This window comes from Helicoverpa armigera, chromosome 31, assembly GCF_030705265.1.
Source record: "Helicoverpa armigera isolate CAAS_96S chromosome 31, ASM3070526v1, whole genome shotgun sequence".
NCBI lineage: Eukaryota > Metazoa > Arthropoda > Insecta > Lepidoptera > Noctuidae > Helicoverpa > Helicoverpa armigera.
In genome coordinates, this window is record NC_087150.1 from 4,869,110 (window position 1) to 4,894,786 (window position 25,677).

The window sequence follows — 25,677 nt, forward strand, 5'->3', positions numbered from 1 at the left end:
CCCTTCATATCCAGCTTGAGACTTATAATGAAGAGAAAACCTGATCCTGATGTCCTAAAATTGCTTTCTGTACCCACTGTAAATGAGCCCGAAAGTGGAAATAGTGACTAAAATAACAAAATTTATTCATATCGCATTTTTTCAAATAAAACTTTATTTTCTCTCACTATTTAAGTATTTTTATTTATTTGTAAACCAAGAAATATTATTTTTTAACTTGTATATTTTAATTAATTCGATTTGGAATTAAATCCCCCTAGATTGCGAGATTCTCACACTGTGGACCTCAGGAAAGCAAAACGAATCCCCTATTGCTTGCCTCTGGAACGCATTCACCAGTTCACAGTATCAGTTTCACCAGATCGCAGTATGCTGCCACATACTTTCGCAGCGGCAGCATTTTTGATAGGAATCAAAACAAATGAAAGCATTTGTTTTAAAATCAGTAAATCTATTATCACATCGGGTTGCCCGGTTTGAGGAGGTCAGATAGGCAGTCACTCGTAACTGATCATGCCCACTATACGTTGCTTGAGCTACCTGCATTATGCCATCTCCGCTCATCTTTCCTTACTCCGTGCTTATAGAACATAGACATACATGATATTTAAGTAATACCTTCCGCCAGTAGTTTACTACCGTGGGAACTATTCCACGCACCAATAAAAAGTAGCCTATTTTATATCCTTCCTCGATACATAGGTTATCTAACACTGAACGAATTTTTTCAAACCGTCCAGTAGTTCCTAAGATAAGCGCTTCCAAACCAACTCTTCACCTTTATAATATAAGTATGAACAATTGTTTTAATTAATTTTAATATCCTGACTACACGTGTAATCACTATTAATTGTAAAGTATTACTAACTGTGTTGTAAGGCGTGCTCTCAAAATATACTAACCTGTATGTTTGTTTATGTATTTTGACATCCGACACTGATGTTACCAAATGGATTGTAATATGAAGTCTGTTTACAATATTATGAGCTGGGGCCCGATTCTCCTAATTTTACTTAAGCGACATACGATTCACATTCGACTGCGATCCAATCGCGTCTCGATTACGGTTGAAGCGTATGTGGCATTCCACTATTTATTCTTTGAAATATCCTTTTCTGTCATTCAATAATGAATCATTTTGTCTGCAAATGATTTACGATTGCAATATAATTGTAGAGCAAACTACTGTAAAGACCAAAATCACCAAAATAGCAGACCAATCGCAAACCAATCGAATGTCGTTGGAATACGATTGGTCTTATAGTAGTAGCAGAATGCCCGATATGGTTAAAACTATAATTGCGATCATATTGCGATTTGATTTCCATTCAATTTTGACATTATTACTTAGGAGAATCGGCCCCTTGTTTGTATTGCGGTAGGTTTGACTGCCTCGTTGGTCTAGTGGTCGCAAGCGCAACTGCTGTGTACGAGGTCTCGGGTTCAAATCGCTTTTTGGGTTTTAGCTACTTCTACAAAGCAGCCTGTAGTCTGAAAGTTGGTGACTGATACACCCGTGCATCGGAGAGCACGTTAATGTCGGTCCTGCTTGTGATCTCTCTCCGGTGGTGTCGGATTGTCGTCCCATCGCGCTATGAGAGTGAAGGAATAGTGAGTGCAAATGTGTCCAAGCTAATGCTCGTGCACCTATGTCTTGCGCAGTTGGCTAATCTCCTTATATAAGAACAGCAGCTGCCGTAGCCGATAATCGGCTAGGAGGACATCATCATTATGTTTGTATTGGACCACAGATGCCTTATCTCATGAGGGGGAGACACAGACCCACAGCGGGAGGGGTCTCCCGATGATTTCCTAACTGAAGAAAAAGAAACATAAATAGGAAACAATCGTTACATAGAATTTAGTTTCGGAAAGGACTTTAAATTGGTGGGTCCCGGCTATCATTTGAACATCTTTGGCAGTCGTTACAGGTGGTCTGTAGCCAGAAAGTTTAACGAGATATCGGGGTGTCCAAGTAAATGAGCTGCGGAGGTCAACCAGACTCCATATTCATCTTTCAATTCTTTGCGTCATTATGGCAGTCGAAACCGCGAGCAAATAATCATATATTCGTATTTCATTCACAAGATCGCGTTGTTTGTAAATCCAATGTTATTAGTAAATATATATGTTATTAATTGTATGAGAATTTATCTCGCATAAGCGGATGTTTAACATTGTTTGTAAGTTATTTGTAATCACATCGTTTGTTCCGTCTTAATCAAGGGGTATTGGGTGCCTGGGTAACTGGGTTGAGGCGGTCAGATAGGGCAGTCGCTCCTTGTGACACACTGGTACTCAGCTGCATCCGGTTAGACTGGAAGCCGACCCCAACATAGTTGGGAAAAAGGCTCGGAAGATGATTTTTTCCGTCTTGAGAGCTCGTGGCTAAGTCAAAGCCTAATCGATCGATCATAAGGTTAAGCAACGCTTGGCGTAGACCATCTTGTTATGACGAGTTCCTCCATGTTTCAGAAGGCACGATAAACTGTAGGTCCCGGCTGTCATTGAACATCCTTGACAGTCGTTACGGGTAGTCAGAAGCCAGTAAGTCTGACAACCAGTCTTATTTAGGGGCATTGGGTTGGCAGTCGCTCCTTGTGGCACACTAGTACTCAGCTGCATCAGGCTCGACTAGCTGAAATATTGCACAGATGCAAATCAACGGCTCCCCTTATAAACTCGCATACCTATGTACTTCTGTTATACATACTCTTATGTACTCCCCTAATATACTCCTGTTATACATAATCTTATGAACTCTCCTAATATAATCGCTTGTGTTCTCCTGTTTTACATGGTCTTGTGAACTTCACTTATGTACTCCCCTTATATAAACTCTTATGTACTCCCCTCATATACTCTCTATACTCTTATGGCGCTTCGTTCCCTATAGCAACGTGCTTAGAGAAAGCGCCCTCTAGACGTCAGGGAAAGAACTTTAAAGAAGCAAGAAACTCCCTCATTGACATGATTTTTGGCCGTTTTTTTCATTTAAATCTTTCGCATTTGGTCGGTTTTATAGATGTGTAACTCTCACCACGCTTGCTCAATGCGGGTTGGTGATTTCAGACTTTATAGTCCAGGTTTCCTCAAAATGTTTTCCTTCGCCTTTTTATCAGCCATTGGCGTCCAAGATATACTTAGAAAGTACATACAAACTTAGAAAAGTTGCATTGGTACTTGCCTGACCTGGAATTGAACCCACACTCTCATACTTGAGAGGTTGGTCCTTTTACCCACTAGGCCACCACTACTACACACTAAGAACAGATGTACCAATTTTGAAGATTAGTATAGGGGTAGAAGAAGACAAATAAAACCACAGAAATAATAAAATATAACAAATACTTATATTTCAGATTTTTTAATAGGTATCTAAACATGATTTTAACTCTTTGATCGAATCTTCATACGTGTATGATACAGATAAAAAGCAACTTCGATAAATGGGCTATCTAACACTGAAATAATTTTTCAAATTGGCCTAGTATTTCCCGAGATTAGCTCGTTCAAACTCTTCAGTTTTATTATATTAGTATAGATATGTAAAATGTGACCATATATTGTAAAACTTAGAGGATTTATATAGAACAATTCTATGGAATCATTGTTTTACTCTACTAGATGTTCTCTGTGGTTCCACGAAACTACTTACTGTAGTCGGATATAAAGAAGCCTATATCCTTTCTCAGATTCTAGACTATCTGTGTACCTTTCATTTAAATCGGGTCAGCAGTTTTGGCATGAAAGTGCGACAGACATAGTTACTTTGTTGTTTATCCCTACTAATATTATAAATGCGAAAGTAACTCTATTTGTCTGTCTGTTACGCTTTCACGTCTAAACCACTGAACTGATTTTAATAAAATTTGGTACAGAGATAGAGTTGACCTTGAGATAGAACATAGGATAGTTTTTATCCCGGACTTTTGAAGAATTCTCTTGGAAACGCGTTATAATCGAACTCTACGCGGGCGAAGTCGCGTGCGGAAGCTAGTAATCTATTACTTACAGTTCAAAGGTTTAAACGTGAAAGCGTAACAGACAGACAGAGTTACTTTCGCATTTTTAATATTAGTAGGGATTATGTAAGGATAAATGGATATTAAAACAAAATTTCTCTTATAATAAGTTCTTTATAAAAACCCTTGATAACTATAAAATAATAAAAATGTAAATAAATTACAAAAAAAAATACCCTTAAACCGACTTACATACTTATTTGAAGAAATATCATTTTATTAATGGATAATACATTTTTCTCGGACGAAGGAAACATAGCGGAGATGCCATAAGGCAGGTAGGTCAGGCGCCTTCTTGTAGCTCAAGCAACGTACGGTAGACGTGATCAGTTACTAGAACTAACGAGGCGTTCGGGTTCCTTGTCAAACCAAAACCAATCTGTCAAAGATTGGTCTTGATTGATTGGTGATTTTATTTTGAAAATAATGGGCGGAGTTATAGCCTATTCACGGAGCCATGAGCCAAAATGTGAACAAAGAATGACACTTTTTCAAGATGGCGGGTATAACCCGACCGATGACAAAACGTCACATTTTTATGTAAAATGTTCGCAGTATCTGTGGTCTACAATTTAGTAGGGTTCCAATTTTGACAGTCAAGTCTTTTAGGTTCTTTTATTTAATTAAAATTAAGAAAGTAATTTACGACATTAATTTATAATATTTGATTTCAAATAAGTCTGAAAGGATAAAAAGTTCTACAGACATCGTTCTAAAATATCATTTCTAATGTTGTCAGTGTATTACTTTCGTAGTTATTTTTATAAAACACTAGCTTTTGCCCGCGGCTTCGCTCCCGTCAACTGACTTCTCTACTTTACCCTATTTTTTTTTTCACAAGAACCTTCTCCTGACAATAACAAACAACAAAAAAAGAATTAGCCAAATTGGTCCAGGCGTTGTTGAGTTATGCGCTTACCAACACATTTTGCGATTCATTTTTATATTATAGATGTACATTACTTAAATCGAGACTTATAAAGGACCCTTTTTATGGTTTGTTTACCTTTTGGCTCATGGCTCCGCGAATAGGGTATAGTAACGTTCCTCGTCCCTCGCCCCGCATGTTGTCGCGCTACTCTCTTAGGAGATTTTGCGTTATGACATCTCCGCTAGTCATTTTGTTCAAATCCATTAATCAAATGATATTTAGAAAATTGGTCTCTTAATTATAAATACAAGCATACCATTTTTATTGTATTAAAACAACCTTATATAAACTTTGTTTATTAAAATATTATACACAAAAATAAACGAATGTCTGAGGATACAGACCGCGGTAAACACCTTTTTCGAAAACCGTTACCCATCATCGGAGACCGCGGTAAGCACCTATTTTGAATACGGTCACCCACCATTGCACTGACCGCGGTAAGCACCTTTTTTGAAAACGCTTACCCATCATCGGAGGGACCGCGGTAAGCACCTTTTTTGAAAACGGTCACCCATCATTACGAAGACTGCGGTAAGCACCTTTTTTGAAAACGGTTACCCATCATTACGGAGACTGCGGTAAGCACCTATGTATTGTTTTAAATATTTTAATAGTGTTGTTATCTGTCATATCAGAGAAACAAAGTTATTTGACGAACTTTTTGAAAACGGTCACCCATCATTTCATAGACTGCGGTAAGCACCTATTATTTTTTTATTATTATTTAACATTTCAATAAACAGAGTGTCAACATCTGTCAAATTAGAGAGACAAAGTTATTTGACATAATTTTTAGAAAAAGGTCACCCATCACAACACTGACCGCGGTAAGCAAGCACCTACAAAAATTTTTGTTCTCAATATTTTAAGAAACAAAGTGTTTCATCATCTATCTATATTTCTAATCTATACATATATCTGTATACACAATTTACAGCATCTTTCTGATCATGTAGTTGAGAATACCACCGTTTTTGAAGTAGGTTAGATCCACTTCGGTATCGAAACGCACCTTAACTTGGAATGTCTGTCCGTTGCTCACCTGTGGACAAAAAGAAATATATTAGTTTTTTTATTTTATTTGTTCTTTTACATCAGGCAACTTGGGTCCATAGAAAATACAATACATACATAATTTAATATGACAATACTTATAAACCAATACATATGAAAACATCAAAAACATTTATTATCATCATCATCATCATGTTGGGGTCGGCTTCCAGTCTAACTGGATGCAGCTGAGTACCAGTGTGCCACAAGGAGGGACTGCCTGTCTGACTGTCTCAACCTAGTTACCTGGCCTAGCCTTGGTAAGACTGGTTGTCAGACTTACTGGCTTCTGACTACCCGTAACGACTGTCAAAGATGTTCAAATGTCAGACGGGACCCACCAATTTATTGTGCCTTCCGAAATACGGAGGAACTCATGATTACCAGATGTGACCCAGCGTCAAATCGTGTTAGTTATCTTTTTATCGAAATAAATAAATAAATCGTAATAATTAATCGTGTTATAATGTAATTATTTACAACTCAAGAACGGCTGAAAATTGGCGGGAAGGTACAAGTATCGGCACGGATATTGAGCGCTCGGCGGAATAGTGGAAGTTAGACCCTATAAATCACTTCTGCGCAGGTAGAGGTCAGCGCTCAATATCCCTGCCGATGATTATAGCTTAGAATCGGGAGACAGACGTAGAATATATTTTATCCAGCTGCGCGAAGTACTTCCCCCCGAAAGTAGCTGGTTTTAGGAATGAAATCCTCACTGGCACAGTCAACAGAGCACCCGTGGCAATATTATGCTATATTAGTGACTTTATCTATACCTACTAATATCATAAAGATAAAACATTATTTTATCCAGATGCCGTAAGTAGTACCCTCAAGACACTGAAAACCAGCTTGTACGTCAACGTCAGGTCAGTGGTAACAGTTTTATAGGAAAATCGTGCTTATTACTATTGTGTTAAGGTGCATGACAGTTACCACTGATGTGCAGTCTACCGTACATATGTGACCGGAAAATAACAAGATCCGTAAGTTTATCAATTTACTAGGAAGTTTATAAAATTTTGTAAGATTCTAAACGGGAGATAAATTGTAATATTTTACGTCCACATTTTCGTAAATATATCAATTTATAAATTATTTTTTTTTGTAAATTTCTGAAGTTCGAAAAGTGCTGTTTTGCAGCCAAGTTTGAATAAACGAATTTTGATTTTGAGTTCTCTTAGGACGCTGTAAAAAGCTAGTTTTATATTATTATCTAGCTATATATTAGTATGATCTGACCTGCACAGTCAACAGGTCCCCCGGGGCGATGTTCTCCGGCACGTGAACACTGTACTGCTCGCAGCCGTCCAGTGCGAACGAGTCGGCGGACTGCCCGGGCAAGAACTGCAGCGGGATGATGCCCATGCCTACTGGGCTTGCCCGGGCAAGGGTATTACAGACTACAGACTAGTAATTAACCTACTTACCGCACTCGGATAAATTACGCTAATTATTTGTCTATGTTACTCGGGGTATACCTACTTACCGCAACCGGATAAAACTACTGTAATTGCTCGTCTATGGATAGAGTGTAGTTTAGGAGCCTTTAGTGTATAAACAAACATAAAAATCTTTTTGTTACATTAGTATAGATATTTTATCCAGATGCTGGAAATAGTTACCTTAGAACGCGAGAAAAGGCTAGTATATTTATCGGCACGAATCTTGTGCTCTGACCTACATCTGCGCAGAAGTGATTTATTAGCAAAGAACCAATCCCGAGTGACGGCTATGACGCGATGCACTGCGGGCCAATCACCGCTTTAGCCCCCGCGCCTCACTTCATACCACCAAACGGACTTAATAAATTACTTCTGCGCAGGTGAAGGTCAGAGCTCAAGATTCGTGCCGATAACTATATATATTAGTATAGATATTTTATCTAGGTGCTGAAAGTTGTTCCCTCAGGACGCTGTAATAAGCTAGTTTTAGATATATATTAGTATGATCTGACCTGCACAGTCAACAGGTCCCCCGGGGCGATGTTCTCCGGCACGTGAACACTGTACTGCTCGCAGCCGTCCAGTGCGAACGAGTCGGCGGACTGCCCGGGCAAGAACTGCAGTGGGATGATGCCCATGCCTACTGGGCTTGCCCGGGCAAGGGTATTACAGACTACAAAGCGATTAAACCTACTTACCGCACCCGGATAAATTACTGTAATTACAAGCCTAAGTTACTCGGGGATAGAGTGTAATTTTGGAGCAATTAGTGCATAAATATAATTAAAAAAAATACTCTTCATTATAGTTATCGGCACGAATCTTGAGCTCTGACCTACATCTGCGCGGAAGTAATTTATTAGCAAAGAACCAATCCCGAGTGACGGCTATGACGCGATGCACTGCGGGCCAATCACCGCCCCCGCATAGCCTCATAGCCTCCGCGCCTCACTTTATACCACAAAAGGGACCCTATAAATCACTTCTGCGCAGGTGAAGGTCAGAGCTCAACATTCGTGCCGATAACTATATATTAGTACCTATAGATATTTTATCCAGATGCTGGAAATAGTTACCTCAGAACGCTGTAATAAGCTTTAGTTTTAGATATATATTACTACGATCTGACCTGCACAGTCAACAGGTCCCCCGGGGCGATGTTCTCCGGCACGTGAACACTGTACTGCTCGGAGCCGTCCAGTGCGAACGAGTCGGCGGACTGCCCGGGCAAGAACTGCAGCGGGATGATGCCCATGCCTACTGGGCTTGCCCGGGCAAGGGTATTATAGACTACAGAGCGATTAAACCTACTTACCGCACCTGGATAAGTTGCTGTAATTCTGTATATACAAGCTTACGTTACTCGGAGATAGAGTGTAGTTTTGGAGCTTCTAGTGGATACGTTAACGGAAATGTATGTAATCCATCATTGTATGCAATTCCTAGGAAATCTATGTAATTCCTAAAACCGTTATTACAAACTTTAGACTAGTTTATTCTGAGATAAGTGTAACCATTTTCCCGCAGCTGGATAGGGATAAAAACTACTGCGAATTGGTTCAGCAACTTTTGAGTTATAATGTAAAATATCTATACTAATATCATAAAGATACAAGAGTAATTTTTTGTTTGTTTATACACTTAAGGCTATATTTTATCCAGGTGCCGGAAATAGTACCCTAAGGATGCTGTAAAAAGCTAGTTTTAGATACATATTAGTATGATCTGACCTGCACAGTCAACAGGTCCCCCGGGGCGATGTTCTCCGGCACGTGAACACTGTACTGCTCGGAGCCGTCCAGTGCGAACGAGTCGGCGGACTGCCCGGGCAAGAACTGCAGCGGGATGATGCCCATGCCTACTGGGCTTGCCCGGGCAAGGGTATTATAGACTACAGAGCGATTAAACCTACTTACCGCACCTGGATAAGTTGCTGTAATTCTGTATATACAAGCTTACGTTACTCGGAGATAGAGTGTAGTTTTGGAGCTTCTAGTGGATACGTTAACGGAAATGTATGTAATCCATCATTGTATGCAATTCCTAGGAAATCTATGTAATTCCTAAAACCGTTATTACAAACTTTAGACTAGTTTATTCTGAGATAAGTGTAACCATCTTCCCGCAGCTGGATAGGGATAAAAACTACTGCGAATTGGTTCAGCAACTTTTGAGTTATAATGTAAAATATCTATACTAATATCATAAAGATACAAGAGTAATTTTTTGTTTGTTTATACACTTAAGGCTATATTTTATCCAGGTGCCGGAAATAGTACCCTAAGGATGCTGTAAAAAGCTAGTTTTAGATACATATTAGTAGTATCTGACCTGCACAGTCAACAGGTCCCCCGGGGCGATGTTCTCCGGCACGTGAACACTGTACTGCTCGGAGCCGTCCAGTGCGAACGAGTCGGCGGACTGCCCGGGCAAGAACTGCAGCGGGATGATGCCCATGCCTACTGGGCTTGCCCGGGCAAGGGTATTATAGACTACAGACTAGTCATTAACCTACTTACCGCACCCGGATAAATTACGCTAATTAGTTGTCTATGTTACTCGGGGTATACCTACTTACCGCACCTGGATAAAATTACTGTAATTGCTCGTCTATGGATAGAGTGTAGTTTCGGAGCCTTTAGTGTAGAAACAAACAAAAAAATACTCTAGTGTTATATTAGTCTAGATATTTTAGCCAGGTGCTGGAAATAGTTACTATAGAACGCGAGAAAAAGCTAGTATAGTTATCGGCACGAATCTTGAGCTCTGACCTTCACCTGCACAGAAGTGATTTATTAGCAAAGAAACAATCCCGAGTGACGGCTATGACGCGATGCACTGCGGGCCAATCACCGCTTTAGCCCCCGCGCCTCACTTCATACCACCAAACGGACTTAATAAATTACTTCTGCGCAGGTGAAGGTCAGAGCTCAAGATTCGTGCCGATAACTATAAATTAGTATAGATATTTTATCCAGGTGCTGGAAGTTGTTCCTTCAGGACGCTGTAAAAAGCTAGTTTTAGATATATATTAGTACTATCTGACCTGCACAGTCAACAGGTCCCCCGGGGCGATGTTCTCCGGCACGTGAACACTGTACTGCTCGCAGCCGTCCAGTGCGAACGAGTCGGCGGACTGCCCGGGCAAGAACTGCAGCGGGATGATGCCCATGCCTACTGGGCTTGCCCGGGCAAGGGTATTATAGACTACAGACTAGTAATTAACCTACTTACCGCATCCGGATAGGGATAAAAACTACAGCCAATTTTATCGGCTATTCTTGAATTATAAAAAGTCATAAGTAATATTAATAGATAAGATAGTATATACTAGCTGTGTACAGAGTCATAAGGGAACAACTTCCCGCATCTGGATAAATAACAATACTAATATAACAAAAGACATTTTTTTTACATTTTTTTGTTTGTTTTTACACTAAAAGCTCCAAAATTACACTCTATCCCCGAGTAAATTAGGCTTGTAATTAGAGTAATTTATCCGGGTGCGGTAAGTAGGTCTGATGTTTTCTCTATAATATATTAGTATAGATATTTTGGGACGCTGTAAAAAGCTAGTTTTAGATACATATTAGTATGATCTGACCTGCACAGTCAACAGGTCCCCCGGGGCGATGTTCTCCGGCACGTGAACACTGTACTGCTCGGAGCCGTCCAGTGCGAACGAGTCGGCGGACTGCCCGGGCAAGAACTGCAGCGGGATGATGCCCATGCCTACTAGGTTTGCCCTGTGGATACGCTCGAATGATTCTGCTATTACTGCGCGAATACCCTGGAAAACAAGAGAAAAATTGGTAAGTAAAAAGTAAAGATTTTCACCAAATAACTTTGCTGATCGGAAGAAATCCTTCCTAGCTGATAGGAAGTGAGGCCTAGGCTATTTAGGGTTACGTACTGAAAGGGTTAAAGGGGACTATTACTAAGACTTGGCTGTCTGTTACCAGGCTGTATCTCACAGATCGTTATCAAACTCAAACTCAAATTTATTTATTGCAAACATCTATACATATAATAAAATGATAGGAAAGTCAAAACTGTACATTGAATATTTTTTTTAAAGAATACTTGGGGGGTGATCCATGATCGATTCTGAACCCAAATATGTAGTTTTTTGAATTTTTGTCTGTATGTCTGTTTATCTGTTTGTCTGTATGTTTGTCTCGGATAAACTCAAAAAGTACTGCATGGATTTAAATCAAATTTTGCATGACTATTACCTGGAGGCCGGTTCAACACATAGGCTATATATTATCACGCTATCACCCACAGGGGTTGAGCAATGAACGATTAAATAAACGAAATTGGAAATTCTATATTGCCCACGCAGACGAAGTCGCGGGCAACAGCTAGTAGGTAATAAGTACATAAGGCATGATGAAGTTATAGTTAGATAGTTGATTTTTTCACAGATGATCTACTATTATTGCCGATTTAACAACTCACATAACAAAAGCGCCAATTTGTTTATTTTACGCATATTTAGATTTTACGAAACCCTTCATGTACTTGACCGGTATATAAATCAATAGTAACCAACTTCGGATAAGTTAATATTTTCGTCAATATCTGAAGGAACAAGTGTGCAATCAGTGAAGTTCCTAATTTTCTTTTGTACATTATTTCCTTTCTAAACACATTTGTCTTGCATGTACCAAGAATTTAATAAGACTTGTACCATTATTAGAAAAGATGACGTAAAGTTACATAAACATACCCATATAATAAATAATACTTACCAATAGATAAGGTCCCTTAGCAGCCCAATCACGACTGGATCCTGAACCGTAGTCTTTACCGACCACGGCAATTAGGGGTACGCCTTCTGTAGCATATCTGTCGAAAATGAACAGTGTGTAAATAACGTAAAAGTTTGTGAGTGTGTCTCTTACTCGCTCCGTCTAACTCAGTCTAAGCGTTTGTAATTAATACTTCTGTCCTTACACTTACTACCACTTCTCTCTCTTTAATTTACCCTAAGAAATATTACTTAAACTGACATAAGATATCTTTCAAACCCATTTTCCCTCTCTCTAACTTACAATCTTTGATTACCACTCTCTCTTCGTTGACCCGAACTCACTCCTTTAACGACGTCAAAAATCATCAAATGCCCCCTCCCGCTGTGGGTTACGCGCGGTGAGGGAGTGTCAGACTCTTACTGACTAAACACCGTCGTGTACCGTCGTAGACTTTTTATGTACCAGGGCTGCGGTAACTACCCGCATCCCGCAGCCTATGGAGGCGTTGACCCTGCCTCCCGAACTCACTATCCTCTCTCCAAAACTCACTCTCCAAAACTCACTCTCCCCCACTCACTCATCACACTCCCCCACTGACCTGTGCGCGGCGTCGAATATATCCATGACGTCTCCGCTGGGCTGGTGTGTAGTGCGGGGCCCGGCGGTGGGAGACATCTTGTTCACGAGGGAATGTTCCACTCCCCACTCACTCATCACACTCCCCACTGACCTGTGCGCGGCGTCGAATATATCCATGACGTCTCCGCTGGGCTGGTGTGTAGTGCGGGGCCCGGCGGTGGGAGACATCTTGTTCACGAGGGGAATGTTCCACTCCCCCACTCACTCATCACACTCCCCCACTGACCTGTGCGCGGCGTCGAATATATCCATGACGTCTCCGCTGGGCTGGTGTGTAGTGCGGGGCCCGGCGGTGGGAGACATCTTGTTCACGAGGGGAATGTTCCACTCCCCCACTCACTCATCACACTCCCCCACTGACCTGTGCGCGGCGTCGAATATATCCATGACGTCTCCGCTGGGCTGGTGTGTAGTGCGGGGCCCGGCGGTGGGAGACATCTTGTTCACGAGGGAATGTTCCACTCCCCACTCACTCATCACACTCCCCACTGACCTGTGCGCGGCGTCGAATATATCCATGACGTCTCCGCTGGGCTGGTGTGTAGTGCGGGGCCCGGCGGTGGGAGACATCTTGTTCACGAGGGAATGTTCCACTCCCCACTCACTCATCACACTCCCCACTGACCTGTGCGCGGCGTCGAATATATCCATGACGTCTCCGCTGGGCTGGTGTGTAGTGCGGGGCCCGGCGGTGGGAGACATCTTGTTCACGAGGGGAATGTTCCACTCCCCCACTCACTCATCACACTCCCCCACTGACCTGTGCGCGGCGTCGAATATATCCATGACGTCTCCGCTGGGCTGGTGTGTAGTGCGGGGCCCGGCGGTGGGAGACATCTTGTTCACGAGGGAATGTTCCACTCCCCACTCACTCATCACACTCCCCACTGACCTGTGCGCGGCGTCGAATATATCCATGACGTCTCCGCTGGGCTGGTGTGTAGTGCGGGGCCCGGCGGTGGGAGACATCTTGTTCACGAGGGAATGTTCCACTCCCCACTCACTCATCACACTCCCCCACTGACCTGTGCGCGGCGTCGAATATATCCATGACGTCTCCGCTGGGCTGGTGTGTAGTGCGGGGCCCGGCGGTGGGAGACATCTTGTTCACGAGGGGAATGTTCCACTCCCCCACTCACTCATCACACTCCCCCACTGACCTGTGCGCGGCGTCGAATATATCCATGACGTCTCCGCTGGGCTGGTGTGTAGTGCGGGGCCCGGCGGTGGGAGACATCTTGTTCACGAGCCGAATGTTCGCGAACGTTCCGCGGGACATGATCGCGTCGTTGCCTCGGCGGGAGCCGTATGAGTTGAATTCTCGGGGGGTTAGACTAGAATAAAAACATATGATAGGTAAAGATAAGGAAAAAACGTGCTGCGCCGATCCCAAATTATATTGAGATAAGAGCAGGAGGATGATGATGATCATTTAAAGTAAAGGTAAGGTAAAGGTAAGGTAAAGGTAAGGTAAAGGTAAGGTAAAGGTAAGGTAAAGGTAAGGTAAAGGTAAGGTAAAGGTAAGGTAAAGGTAAGGTAAAGGTAAGGTAAAGGTAAGGTAAGGTAAAGGTAAGGTAAAGGTAAGGTAAAGGTAAAGATAAAGGTAAGGTAAAGGTGTAAAGGTAAGGTAAAGGTAAGAAGGTAAGGTAAAGGAAGGTAAAGGTAAGGTAAATAAAAAGGTAAAGATAAAGATAAAAAAAAGGTAAAGTAAAGGTAAAGGTAAGGTAAAGAAAGAAGATAAAAGGTAAAGAAGGTAAAGGTAAAGATAAAAGGTAAAGGTAAAGGTAAAGGTAAAGATAAAGGTAAAAGGTAAAGGTAAAATAAAGATAAAAGAAGGTAAGGTAAAGATAAAGATAAAAGGTAAAGGTAAAAGGTAAAGAAGGTAAAAGGTAAGGTAAAATAAAAGGTAAAAGTAAAAGGTAAAATAAAAGTAAAGAAAAGGTAAGGTAAAAGGTAAAGGTAAAGGTAAAGGTAAAAGTAAAGGTAAGGTAACAGTAAGGTAAAGGTAAGGTAAAGGTAAGGTAAAAGTAAAGGTAAGGTAAAGTAAAGGTAAGGTAAAGGTAAGGTAAAGGTAAGGTAAAGGTAAGGTAAAGGTAAGGTAAAGGTAAGGTAAAGGTAAGGTAAAGGTAAGGTTAAGCAACGCTTGCCGCGGTGTCCGTGGATGGACGACCATCTTGTCATGACGAGTACTTCCATGTATCGGATGCCACGAGCTGGTGGGTTCCAGCTGTTATTTGAAAATCTTTGGAAGTCGTAAGAAGCACGTAAGTCTGACAACCGGTCTTACCTAGGGATGTTACTTATCGAAATGCCCGGATAACTGGGTTGAGGAGATCAGATAGGCAGTCCCTCCTTGTGGCACACTGGTACTCAGCTGCATGCGGTTAGACTGGAAGCCGACCTCAACATAGTTGGGAAAAGGCTCGGAGGATGAGGATGATGGTCTATGTTCAGTCGCATTTTTTACCTCATTTAAGTGTCTATTTTAATGGCATCCTGATTAAAGCACCTGCCCCCTACAAAATAAACTGCCTAGGCAGATAATCTTACCCTTTATCAGCCAGGAATCTGGCAGCAGGACAGTTTCTGGCGATAGAACCGGCTGGCGAGATGTGATCCGTGGTGACTGAGTCACCCAGGAGTAGGAGGCAACGGGCGTTTTGTATGCTCTTGATTGGTTTTAGTTCCTGAAAGAAAATATGTGGAGGTAAGGTAAGAATAAGGTAGGTAAAATCTTTCAACTAATGTAGATTGACAATCTACACTTTGGGCAGGTAAATTATTATTATATAAAAACACTCATTTTTCCAGTAGGAATCTGATACTATTTCACGCTAAAACAAGTTTGATTCTTGAAATTTGAAAGTAATTATTCTGATTCCCACAGTTTCACTTTCAGTGCGGTTTAGGAACTTTTAATACAAAAACTAAATCCTGTTCATATTAATGATGAGCAATTGATACTGAAATATTTTTTCAAATTGGAAGAACATCTCCTGAGTTTAGCGTGCTCAATAAAATAATTCAACTTTCTGCTGGGAGGTGTTTCCTGTATATGGGTAAAGAGGAAACACCTTCCAGCACCTGGTTAAACTACTCACCCTGGTCATCCCATCAAAGAACGGAGGTCTCTTGATATAAGTGGAGTTGGGGTCCCATCCGTACAGTTTGCCCTGCGGCACTGAAAGCGCCTGCCATGAGGGTGAACCTTGCTCGATTTTAGCGTATACCTGGGTGGAGAGAAATACCATGTTATAGTAATGTGGAAACATTTTTACATGCAGTCGGTTGGTCGTATGAGTTGTTTATTAATTTTATTTGTACATAGTTTGACAATAATTTGCTTAATTCTATATTATTTCTGTAGTAAGCTGTTGATTAGCTTGTGTTATAGGTGCTAAGACAACTGATTATTTACATTTACATGTACATACATATTGTAACAACCAGACCATAGGCAAAGAAACATACTCATGACACAAAATAATTTGACCATACCGGGAAAAGAACCCGGGACCATTATTCGCCAGTCCAGCATGGACTCAATGCGCCATTGTAGGGTCGTCATTTTCAGGTTTCATTAAATAGAAGGTGGGACAATATAGGTAAATGTTATAATATATTTTTAAAGATTAACCCCCTTACTTATAAAAATCTCTAATCACCTTCTAAGCAACATTTTAACTAATCACTACTTAAAGCCTTAAGTAGTGATTAAATGTTAGTTAAGACATGCTTAAGCAACGTTTATAAGTAAGAATTTTCTTAAACAGCCCTTAAGTATTACTTATTATTTAATTCACGTTTATAAGAAGGCTGTAAGTTGTGTGTGTGACCGCTATGTGTTTGTAGCTCTGTAGCTTCTATATAGATGGACCCATTTGGCAAAATCTCTCTCAGGCAGACAGAAAAACCATCTGGCCTATTACCGCTATGCTATGCTATAAGGAACCGGCTAACCAAATAAAGACTTACCTCCTTAAACATGCCGGGGATGACGTGTTTGTTCTCCACCTCCTGTATCTCGGCTCTGGTCGGCCAGATCTCGCGAAGATAGACGGGAGTACCATCTGGTCTGTGGCCTGAAAATAAATAATGTTTAGTAAAAAGTGTTTAGTTCTTTATTTCTTATCCGATTGCCAAGAAGCGTTATGTTTTTTACAATATCTGTACTTCTCCTTCCACAAAAAATATACCCCTAAAAATATATCTGAATAAAAAGGTATAAGGTATTCAAAAGGTAGTAACTAAAAGGTACAAAGTAGGTCACAAAAAAGTAAAAAGCAGATAACACCTAGGTACAAAGTAGGTAACAAAAAGGTATAAAGTAGGTAACAAAAAGGTAAAAAATAGGTAACAAGTAGGTAAAAAGTAGGTAACAAAAAGGTACAAACTAGGTAACAAAAAGGTAATTATTACTTACCAATAGGCTGTGTTTCAAAGTCAATGTCGACAGTGCCGGCGAGCGCGTATGCGATGACAAGTAGCGGCGAGGCGAGGTAGTTGGCTCGTGTGTTCGGGTGTATTCTACCCTCGAAGTTACGGTTGCCTGAGAGGACGCCGCAGCAGACTAGCTCGTTCTAGAAGATAAAGTTATTAGGTTGAAAATCAACAGATTTTGAAGGTCGATTTTACAAAATACAGTGCCAAAAAGCCCATGCCTATGTGTTTTTGATAGAATGTAGTGGTAGAACAAACTCTACATAAGTAAATTATATAGTTATGAAATGTCTTTTTGGGGCTCGGTAGCTAAAGGAGATAACGGGACCCTATTAAGGTTTCGTTGGTTGACAGGTATAAATTTTCAAAAAGGGTGGGCACCCTTCACCACTTCCTGTGTGGAGAAGTGGAGCAAGAAACACCTTAGCAAATCACAGATGATGCATTCTTCGAATATTGAAAGGAGAAAAAAATATTTTATGTTCTTAAAAACGTGATGTTTTTGCTTTATACATGTAGTGTTTTATTTACTAATCCATAGTTTAAGTCTATTTGCTAATGGACACACTCAGAGACATTTAATGATTACTTAAGCCGTTCCTTAGTGCAAAATTTCTATGAGAATCTGTCAATAAGGAGTGACTTAAGTAATCATCAAATGTCTCTGAGTGCGGGGGTAAGGTAAGGTATTTAACTAAGTAAACAATCTTGAGATGCATTTAACTTTTGAACGGAATTTTAAAATAAAAACTAATTATAGATCTATGTTTAATAAAAAAACTTACCTTCTCAATAGTATTAGCGATATTATCGTCAATAGGTCCCGAGTTGCCGATACACGTCATACAGCCGTAGCCGACGATGTCAAAACCTAGCTTCTCTAGGTACGGGACCACGCCTGATTCCTGTGAACAATGTGATAAAAATATTAATAGAAAAATATCTGTTGTTTCATTGGGTAACTTTCTCTCTTTCTTTATTGCAAGCTTAAAATACGAAACACACAAAAAATACATAAAGTTTTTTCGTGCTATATTGCTTTAGTAAATAACTCAGCCAATTGTAATATACAGTAGAATTCAAATATAACGACTTCGCTTATAACAACTAATCGGTTTTAGCGACGATAATCTTTACTCAAGTTAGGTTTCGTATATAGGTACTAAGACAATATAACCGTTTAGTGCGACTCCGGTTTAAGCGACCAACTGCTTATAGCGACCAATATTTATTATAATACGTCCGGTTAAAACGACACACGCGCAATGTTTTGTTTACCTACGCACTCGCACCCCCCCGCCCCGTGTTCGTATCGTTTAATAAACCTTCCCTGGACCTCTACAAACATTCTAAAACCAAAATAAGCCAAATCGGTCCAGCCATTCCGGAGTTTTAGTCAGACTAACGAACAGCAATTCATTTTTATATATAAGACACTAGCTGACCCAACAATCTTCGTATCGTTTAAACCTTCCCTGGACCTCTACGAACATTTTAAAACCAAAATAAGCCAAATCGGTCCAGCCATTCTGGAGTTTTAGTGAGACTAACGAACAGCAATTCATTTTTATATATAAGAAGATAATAATATGTATTCATAAGTTATGTATGTATGTACAAGTTAAGTTATGTACTTAAGAAATAATCCGTCCGTTTTGTGCGTCGTCCGGTTAGTACGACATAGTATCGTCGGTCCCTTGAAGGTCGTTATATCCGGATTCTACTGTATAAGTTTACACATATATAGATTTTAAGCCTGCTTAGAATAAATTATTTTTTATTTTTAGAGATTTGCGCGTTTAAGCTAACAAACGAATTCGTCAGCTTCATAATTTTAGTTTGAAGCACAAAACTTGAAAATTGATAACCACTTTCTAATGTAGGGTACACGTCGCTACAAACGCAAGAAATTATCAGAATTTCCAGTTGAGCTTAAACAGCTTATACAAGCTGTTGATTTGCATCCGTGCCATATTCAAGGACATAATTATGCTAATGATTCTCGACCCAAATCAACAAAAAAAATTGGTACGTAATTATTTTTAAATATTTTTTTTCGGTATTCCGTCAATGTCATCTAGCCGTATTTAAACTTGGCGCGTGTGCTATTGGCCTTAAAACCGTGCTGCGCCCTCACGCAAACGCAAAAAGCATACGCAACGATTATTCACAAAATTGGATTACTTTTGAAATACTACGACATTACAATGTCAAAAAAAGCAGTGCATATTAGCTATTTCCCGTCTACTGTAATTCCAATCGATTATTTACGTATTGTATGTCCTCCTCCTGAACTATGGCACAAATGCAAATCAACACCTTGTAGAAACTTTACTTTTATAGTTAGGGTCTTAGAATTTGGTCAATTTCATTAAGATCGATTGGGATGTCTGTTTTGCGTATTTAACGTTTAATGTTGCATATTATAAAACTATCTTACCCTAAGATAGTAAGTAACGACTCCCGACCCTGGTGATAACGAAGTCTTGATGTACGGGAGCACGCTTAGACCGTTCTCAACCGCCTTCTTAGCTAGGAGACCTGGAGAAAAGATGTAGAATATTAATTACATGTTTAAACGATAGTCGAATTATAACTAACTAGCTGGTGCCCGCGACTTCGTCTGCGCAGGTTTAGTATTTCGAACAATATGTTTACAAATTGTAGCCTATGTGTTATTCTGATGTATAAGCTATATTATTGTAAAGTTTCATTAAAATCCATTCAGTAGTTTTTGAGTGAAAGAGTAACAAACATCCATACATCCATACATCCATACATACAAACTTTCGCGTTTATAATATTAGTAGGATTTAACAATATGGTGGTATGACCGAAGAAATAAAGTACATAAATAGATACAAGCAGATTTCTAGAAGCGAGCGTAACTTATTATCCCTACTTATTACTTATTAGTCGTGGTGGCCTAGTGGGCAAAGAACCAACCTCTCGAGTATGAAGGCGCGGGTTCGATTCCAGGTCAGGCAAGTACCAATGCAACTTTTCTAAAGTTTGTATGTACTTTCTAAGTATATCTTAGACGCCAATGACTGTGTTTCGGATGGCACGTTAAACTGTAGGTCCCGGCTGTCAACGAACATCCTTGGCAGTCGTTACGAGTAGTCAGAAGCCAGTATGTCTGACACCAGCCTAACCATGGGTTATTGGGTTGCCCGGGTAACTGGGTTGAGGGGGTCAGATAGGGCAGTCGCTCCTTGTAAAGCACTGGTACTCAGCTACATCCGGTTAGACTGGAAGCCGACCCCAACGTAGTTTGGGAAAAAGGCTCGGAAGATGATGACACTTATTATCCCACTGTAGTGTTTTTATTAAACGAAAAACAACTAGTGTATAGCTGTATAGCTAGTAAACTCACCAGCTCCCAGCATAACGCTGGGGTTCGAGGTATTGGTGCAGGAGGTGATGGCGGCTATGATGACTGAGCCGTGCGTGATGCTGTACGTCTTGCCGTCTAGCTAGACATCAGGTCTGACTGTATAGCTAGTAAACTCACCAGCTCCCAGCATAACGCTGGGGTTCGAGGTATTGGTGCAGGAGGTGATGGCGGCTATGATGACTGAGCCGTGCGTGATGCTTGCTGTACGTCTTGCCGTCTAGCTAGACATCAGGTCTGACTGTATAGCTAGTAAACTCACCAGCTCCCAGCATAACGCTGGGGTTCGAGGTATTGGTGCAGGAGGTGATGGCGGCTATGATGACTGAGCCGTGCGTGATGCTTGCTGTACGTCTTGCCGTCTAGCTAGACATCAGGTCTGACTGTATAGCTAGTAAACTCACCAGCTCCCAGCATAACGCTGGGGTTCGAGGTATTGGTGCAGGAGGTGATGGCGGCTATGATGACTGAGCCGTGCGTGATGCTGTACGTCTTGCCGTCTAGCTAGACATCAGGTCTGACTGTATAGCTAGTAAACTCACCAGCTCCCAGCATAACGCTGGGGTTCGAGGTATTGGTGCAGGAGGTGATGGCGGCTATGATGACTGAGCCGTGCGTGATGCTGTACGTCTTGCCGTCTAGCTAGACATCAGGTCTGACTGTATAGCTAGTAAACTCACCAGCTCCCAGCATAACGCTGGGGTTCGAGGTATTGGTGCAGGAGGTGATGGCGGCTATGATGACTGAGCCGTGCGTGATGCTTGCTGTACGTCTTGCCGTCTAGCTAGACATCAGGTCTGACTGTATAGCTAGTAAACTCACCAGCTCCCAGCATAACGCTGGGGTTCGAGGTATTGGTGCAGGAGGTGATGGCGGCTATGATGACTGAGCCGTGCGTGATGCTTGCTGTACGTCTTGCCGTCTAGCTAGACATCAGGTCTGACTGTATAGCTAGTAAACTCACCAGCTCCCAGCATAACGCTGGGGTTCGAGGTATTGGTGCAGGAGGTGATGGCGGCTATGATGACTGAGCCGTGCGTGATGCTGTACGTCTTGCCGTCTAGCTAGACATCAGGTCTGACTGTATAGCTAGTAAACTCACCAGCTCCCAGCATAACGCTGGGGTTCGAGGTATTGGTGCAGGAGGTGATGGCGGCTATGATGACTGAGCCGTGCGTGATGCTTGCTGTACGTCTTGCCGTCTAGCTAGACATCAGGTCTGACTGTATAGCTAGTAAACTCACCAGCTCCCAGCATAACGCTGGGGTTCGAGGTATTGGTGCAGGAGGTGATGGCGGCTATGATGACTGAGCCGTGCGTGATGCTTGCTGTACGTCTTGCCGTCTAGCTAGACATCAGGTCTGACTGTATAGCTAGTAAACTCACCAGCTCCCAGCATAACGCTGGGGTTCGAGGTATTGGTGCAGGAGGTGATGGCGGCTATGATGACTGAGCCGTGCGTGATGCTGTACGTCTTGCCGTCTAGCTAGACATCAGGTCTGACTGTATAGCTAGTAAACTCACCAGCTCCCAGCATAACGCTGGGGTTCGAGGTATTGGTGCAGGAGGTGATGGCGGCTATGATGACTGAGCCGTGCGTGATGCTTGCTGTACGTCTTGCCGTCTAGCTAGACATCAGGTCTGACTGTATAGCTAGTAAACTCACCAGCTCCCAGCATAACGCTGGGGTTCGAGGTATTGGTGCAGGAGGTGATGGCGGCTATGATGACTGAGCCGTGCGTGATGCTTGCTGTACGTCTTGCCGTCTAGCTAGACATCAGGTCTGACTGTATAGCTAGTAAACTCACCAGCTCCCAGCATAACGCTGGGGTTCGAGGTATTGGTGCAGGAGGTGATGGCGGCTATGATGACTGAGCCGTGCGTGATGCTTGCTGTACGTCTTGCCGTCTAGCTAGACATCAGGTCTGACTGTATAGCTAGTAAACTCACCAGCTCCCAGCATAACGCTGGGGTTCGAGGTATTGGTGCAGGAGGTGATGGCGGCTATGATGACTGAGCCGTGCGTGATGCTTGCTGTACGTCTTGCCGTCTAGCTAGACATCAGGTCTGACTGTATAGCTAGTAAACTCACCAGCTCCCAGCATAACGCTGGGGTTCGAGGTATTGGTGCAGGAGGTGATGGCGGCTATGATGACTGAGCCGTGCGTGATGCTTGCTGTACGTCTTGCCGTCTAGCTAGACATCAGGTCTGACTGTATAGCTAGTAAACTCACCAGCTCCCAGCATAACGCTGGGGTTCGAGGTATTGGTGCAGGAGGTGATGGCGGCTATGATGACTGAGCCGTGCGTGATGCTTGCTGTACGTCTTGCCGTCTAGCTAGACATCAGGTCTGACTGTATAGCTAGTAAACTCACCAGCTCCCAGCATAACGCTGGGGTTCGAGGTATTGGTGCAGGAGGTGATGGCGGCTATGATGACTGAGCCGTGCGTGATGCTGTACGTCTTGCCGTCTAGCTAGACATCAGGTCTGACTGTATAGCTAGTAAACTCACCAGCTCCCAGCATAACGCTGGGGTTCGAGGTATTGGTGCAGGAGGTGATGGCGGCTATGATGACTGAGCCGTGCGTGATGCTTGCTGTACGTCTTGCCGTCTAGCTAGACATCAGGTCTGACTGTATAGCTAGTAAACTCACCAGCTCCCAGCATAACGCTGGGGTTCGAGGTATTGGTGCAGGAGGTGATGGCGGCTATGATGACTGAGCCGTGCGTGATGCTTGCTGTACGTCTTGCCGTCTAGCTAGACATCAGGTCTGACTGTATAGCTAGTAAACTCACCAGCTCCCAGCATAACGCTGGGGTTCGAGGTATTGGTGCAGGAGGTGATGGCGGCTATGATGACTGAGCCGTGCGTGATGCTGTACGTCTTGCCGTCTAGCTAGACATCAGGTCTGACTGTATAGCTAGTAAACTCACCAGCTCCCAGCATAACGCTGGGGTTCGAGGTATTGGTGCAGGAGGTGATGGCGGCTATGATGACTGAGCCGTGCGTGATGCTTGCTGTACGTCTTGCCGTCTAGCTAGACATCAGGTCTGACTGTATAGCTAGTAAACTCACCAGCTCCCAGCATAACGCTGGGGTTCGAGGTATTGGTGCAGGAGGTGATGGCGGCTATGATGACTGAGCCGTGCGTGATGCTTGCTGTACGTCTTGCCGTCTAGCTAGACATCAGGTCTGACTGTATAGCTAGTAAACTCACCAGCTCCCAGCATAACGCTGGGGTTCGAGGTATTGGTGCAGGAGGTGATGGCGGCTATGATGACTGAGCCGTGCGTGATGCTTGCTGTACGTCTTGCCGTCTAGCTAGACATCAGGTCTGACTGTATAGCTAGTAAACTCACCAGCTCCCAGCATAACGCTGGGGTTCGAGGTATTGGTGCAGGAGGTGATGGCGGCTATGATGACTGAGCCGTGCGTGATACTGTACGTTTTGCCGTCGCTGTAGCTGAAGCTGCCGGATGCTGAGAGGTTCGCTGGTGATATGCCGTAGCCTTTGAAGCCGACCTGCAAATAAATGGACGATCATTATTAAGTGTAGAAATGGAAAAGCAATAGTATCTGTCGGACTTTTAAACAAAAAATACTTAAGGGTCGCAGATAGCTTAGAGCCTAAGAAAGGACACAACAAATTTTTTGGGTACGCAAATAGTTTGCAGCCTGAGAAAGGACATAAGCTGCTTTTTAACCGGTTGCGGAAAGTGGTTATTCCACTTAGAAGGGAGAAACCGTGTGAAATAGCTATTCAAAAAGTTTTGACAATACTTAACATTATTCAAAACTTATTTAATAAATGAGTATGAAAAAAAAACGCCGGATTTGTCTGCCAATAACGCTATATAAGCAAAGAAATATTTCCATTGTCTAGAATCTTCTTCTAACAGTTACGACTGCCAAATATGTTCAAATGACAGCCGGGACCTGCCAATGTAACGTGCCTTATGAAACAGTGGAATCGTTATCACATAGATAATCACCCGTCCACGGACCGACATGCGACAGCGCAAAGCGTTGCTTTACATTAAACCGGATGTTACAAAGCCATGAATTCCTCACAGCATAAATATCTTTTATCCTACTATTAATAATACAATCGTAAAACATTGCAAGTTGATGTTTGTTCCTCTTTCACGCCAAAACTATTCTTTTTTTGCATTTGTTTGAACTTCATCGGTATAGCCTATTCCCAATATGTTGGGGTGAGCCGGATGAGACTTATCAGTATCCAAATAGCTTATAAATCAGAAAAAAAATAAGTTTTCTTTTAATTCATATTATGCGGGAAGGAGGTCCTCCTGGAAGCCATATATGTATTTACATTGTAATAGTATAGCAGTAGGGGTATTGCATCTTTCTAATTTAGGTTTTACACCTTATTTATGTACCTACATTTTTTACAAATAAACGTTTTCTATTTACTTCTATATCTATTGATGGGCACCCATCCAAACACTGACCTTGGAAATTGCTTAACTTTTACAAAATCTATCTAATAGTATTTTCAATACACGTGTTTATATTAAATACGTGATACATATAAGAAAACTAAATAAGTACAAATTACTCTTCCGCTTAGTAAACAGTTTTGTTCATTTCTTAGTATATTATAGTGACCTTGATAGGTCAGCATTTGTGTACAATGCTTGGAGTATGGGTTTGCTTGCTTTTTAATTAGTATTAATATTTTTACTAGAATACATTCATATGTAAGGTGACAGCCAGACCTACTTCTTGCATACGGATAACAAGTTGCGGCATATATTATAGGCTACCTAGTAGCCATTATTATATGTTATTTTATTGTATAATATGAATTCTGATAAAGGAATGCTCATAGTATAGAGGTATTTAAAATATATACTTTCCCGCGCTTCCAGTCGCGTCCTGTGGGAACTACTGCCCGTACCGGGATAAAATATAGCCTATGTTACTCGGGAAGAGTGTAGGTACCCAACGGTGAAAGAATTTT

At 41.9% G+C, this 25,677-nt stretch overlaps 1 protein-coding gene across 1 annotated transcript in view; it reads right to left on the reverse strand.

Annotated features, from left to right (window-relative positions):
• Nucleotides 1-4,119: 4,119 nt before the first annotated feature.
• LOC110381358 (cytoplasmic aconitate hydratase) overlaps nt 4,120-25,677 on the reverse strand; it is a 52,259-nt gene continuing 30,701 nt past the window's right edge. The window contains exons 11-21 of the mRNA XM_064043419.1: nt 24,053-24,215; nt 19,737-19,837; nt 18,082-18,201; nt 17,280-17,436; nt 16,832-16,938; nt 15,958-16,086; nt 15,407-15,543; nt 14,017-14,190; nt 12,215-12,311; nt 11,065-11,250; nt 4,120-6,001 (exon numbers count right to left, since the gene is read on the reverse strand). Coding sequence (XP_063899489.1) covers nt 5,891-6,001; nt 11,065-11,250; nt 12,215-12,311; nt 14,017-14,190; nt 15,407-15,543; nt 15,958-16,086; nt 16,832-16,938; nt 17,280-17,436; nt 18,082-18,201; nt 19,737-19,837; nt 24,053-24,215 — 1,482 coding nt within the window. The 3' untranslated portion in view covers nt 4,120-5,890. The remainder of the gene's footprint in view (nt 6,002-11,064; nt 11,251-12,214; nt 12,312-14,016; nt 14,191-15,406; nt 15,544-15,957; nt 16,087-16,831; nt 16,939-17,279; nt 17,437-18,081; nt 18,202-19,736; nt 19,838-24,052; nt 24,216-25,677) is intronic.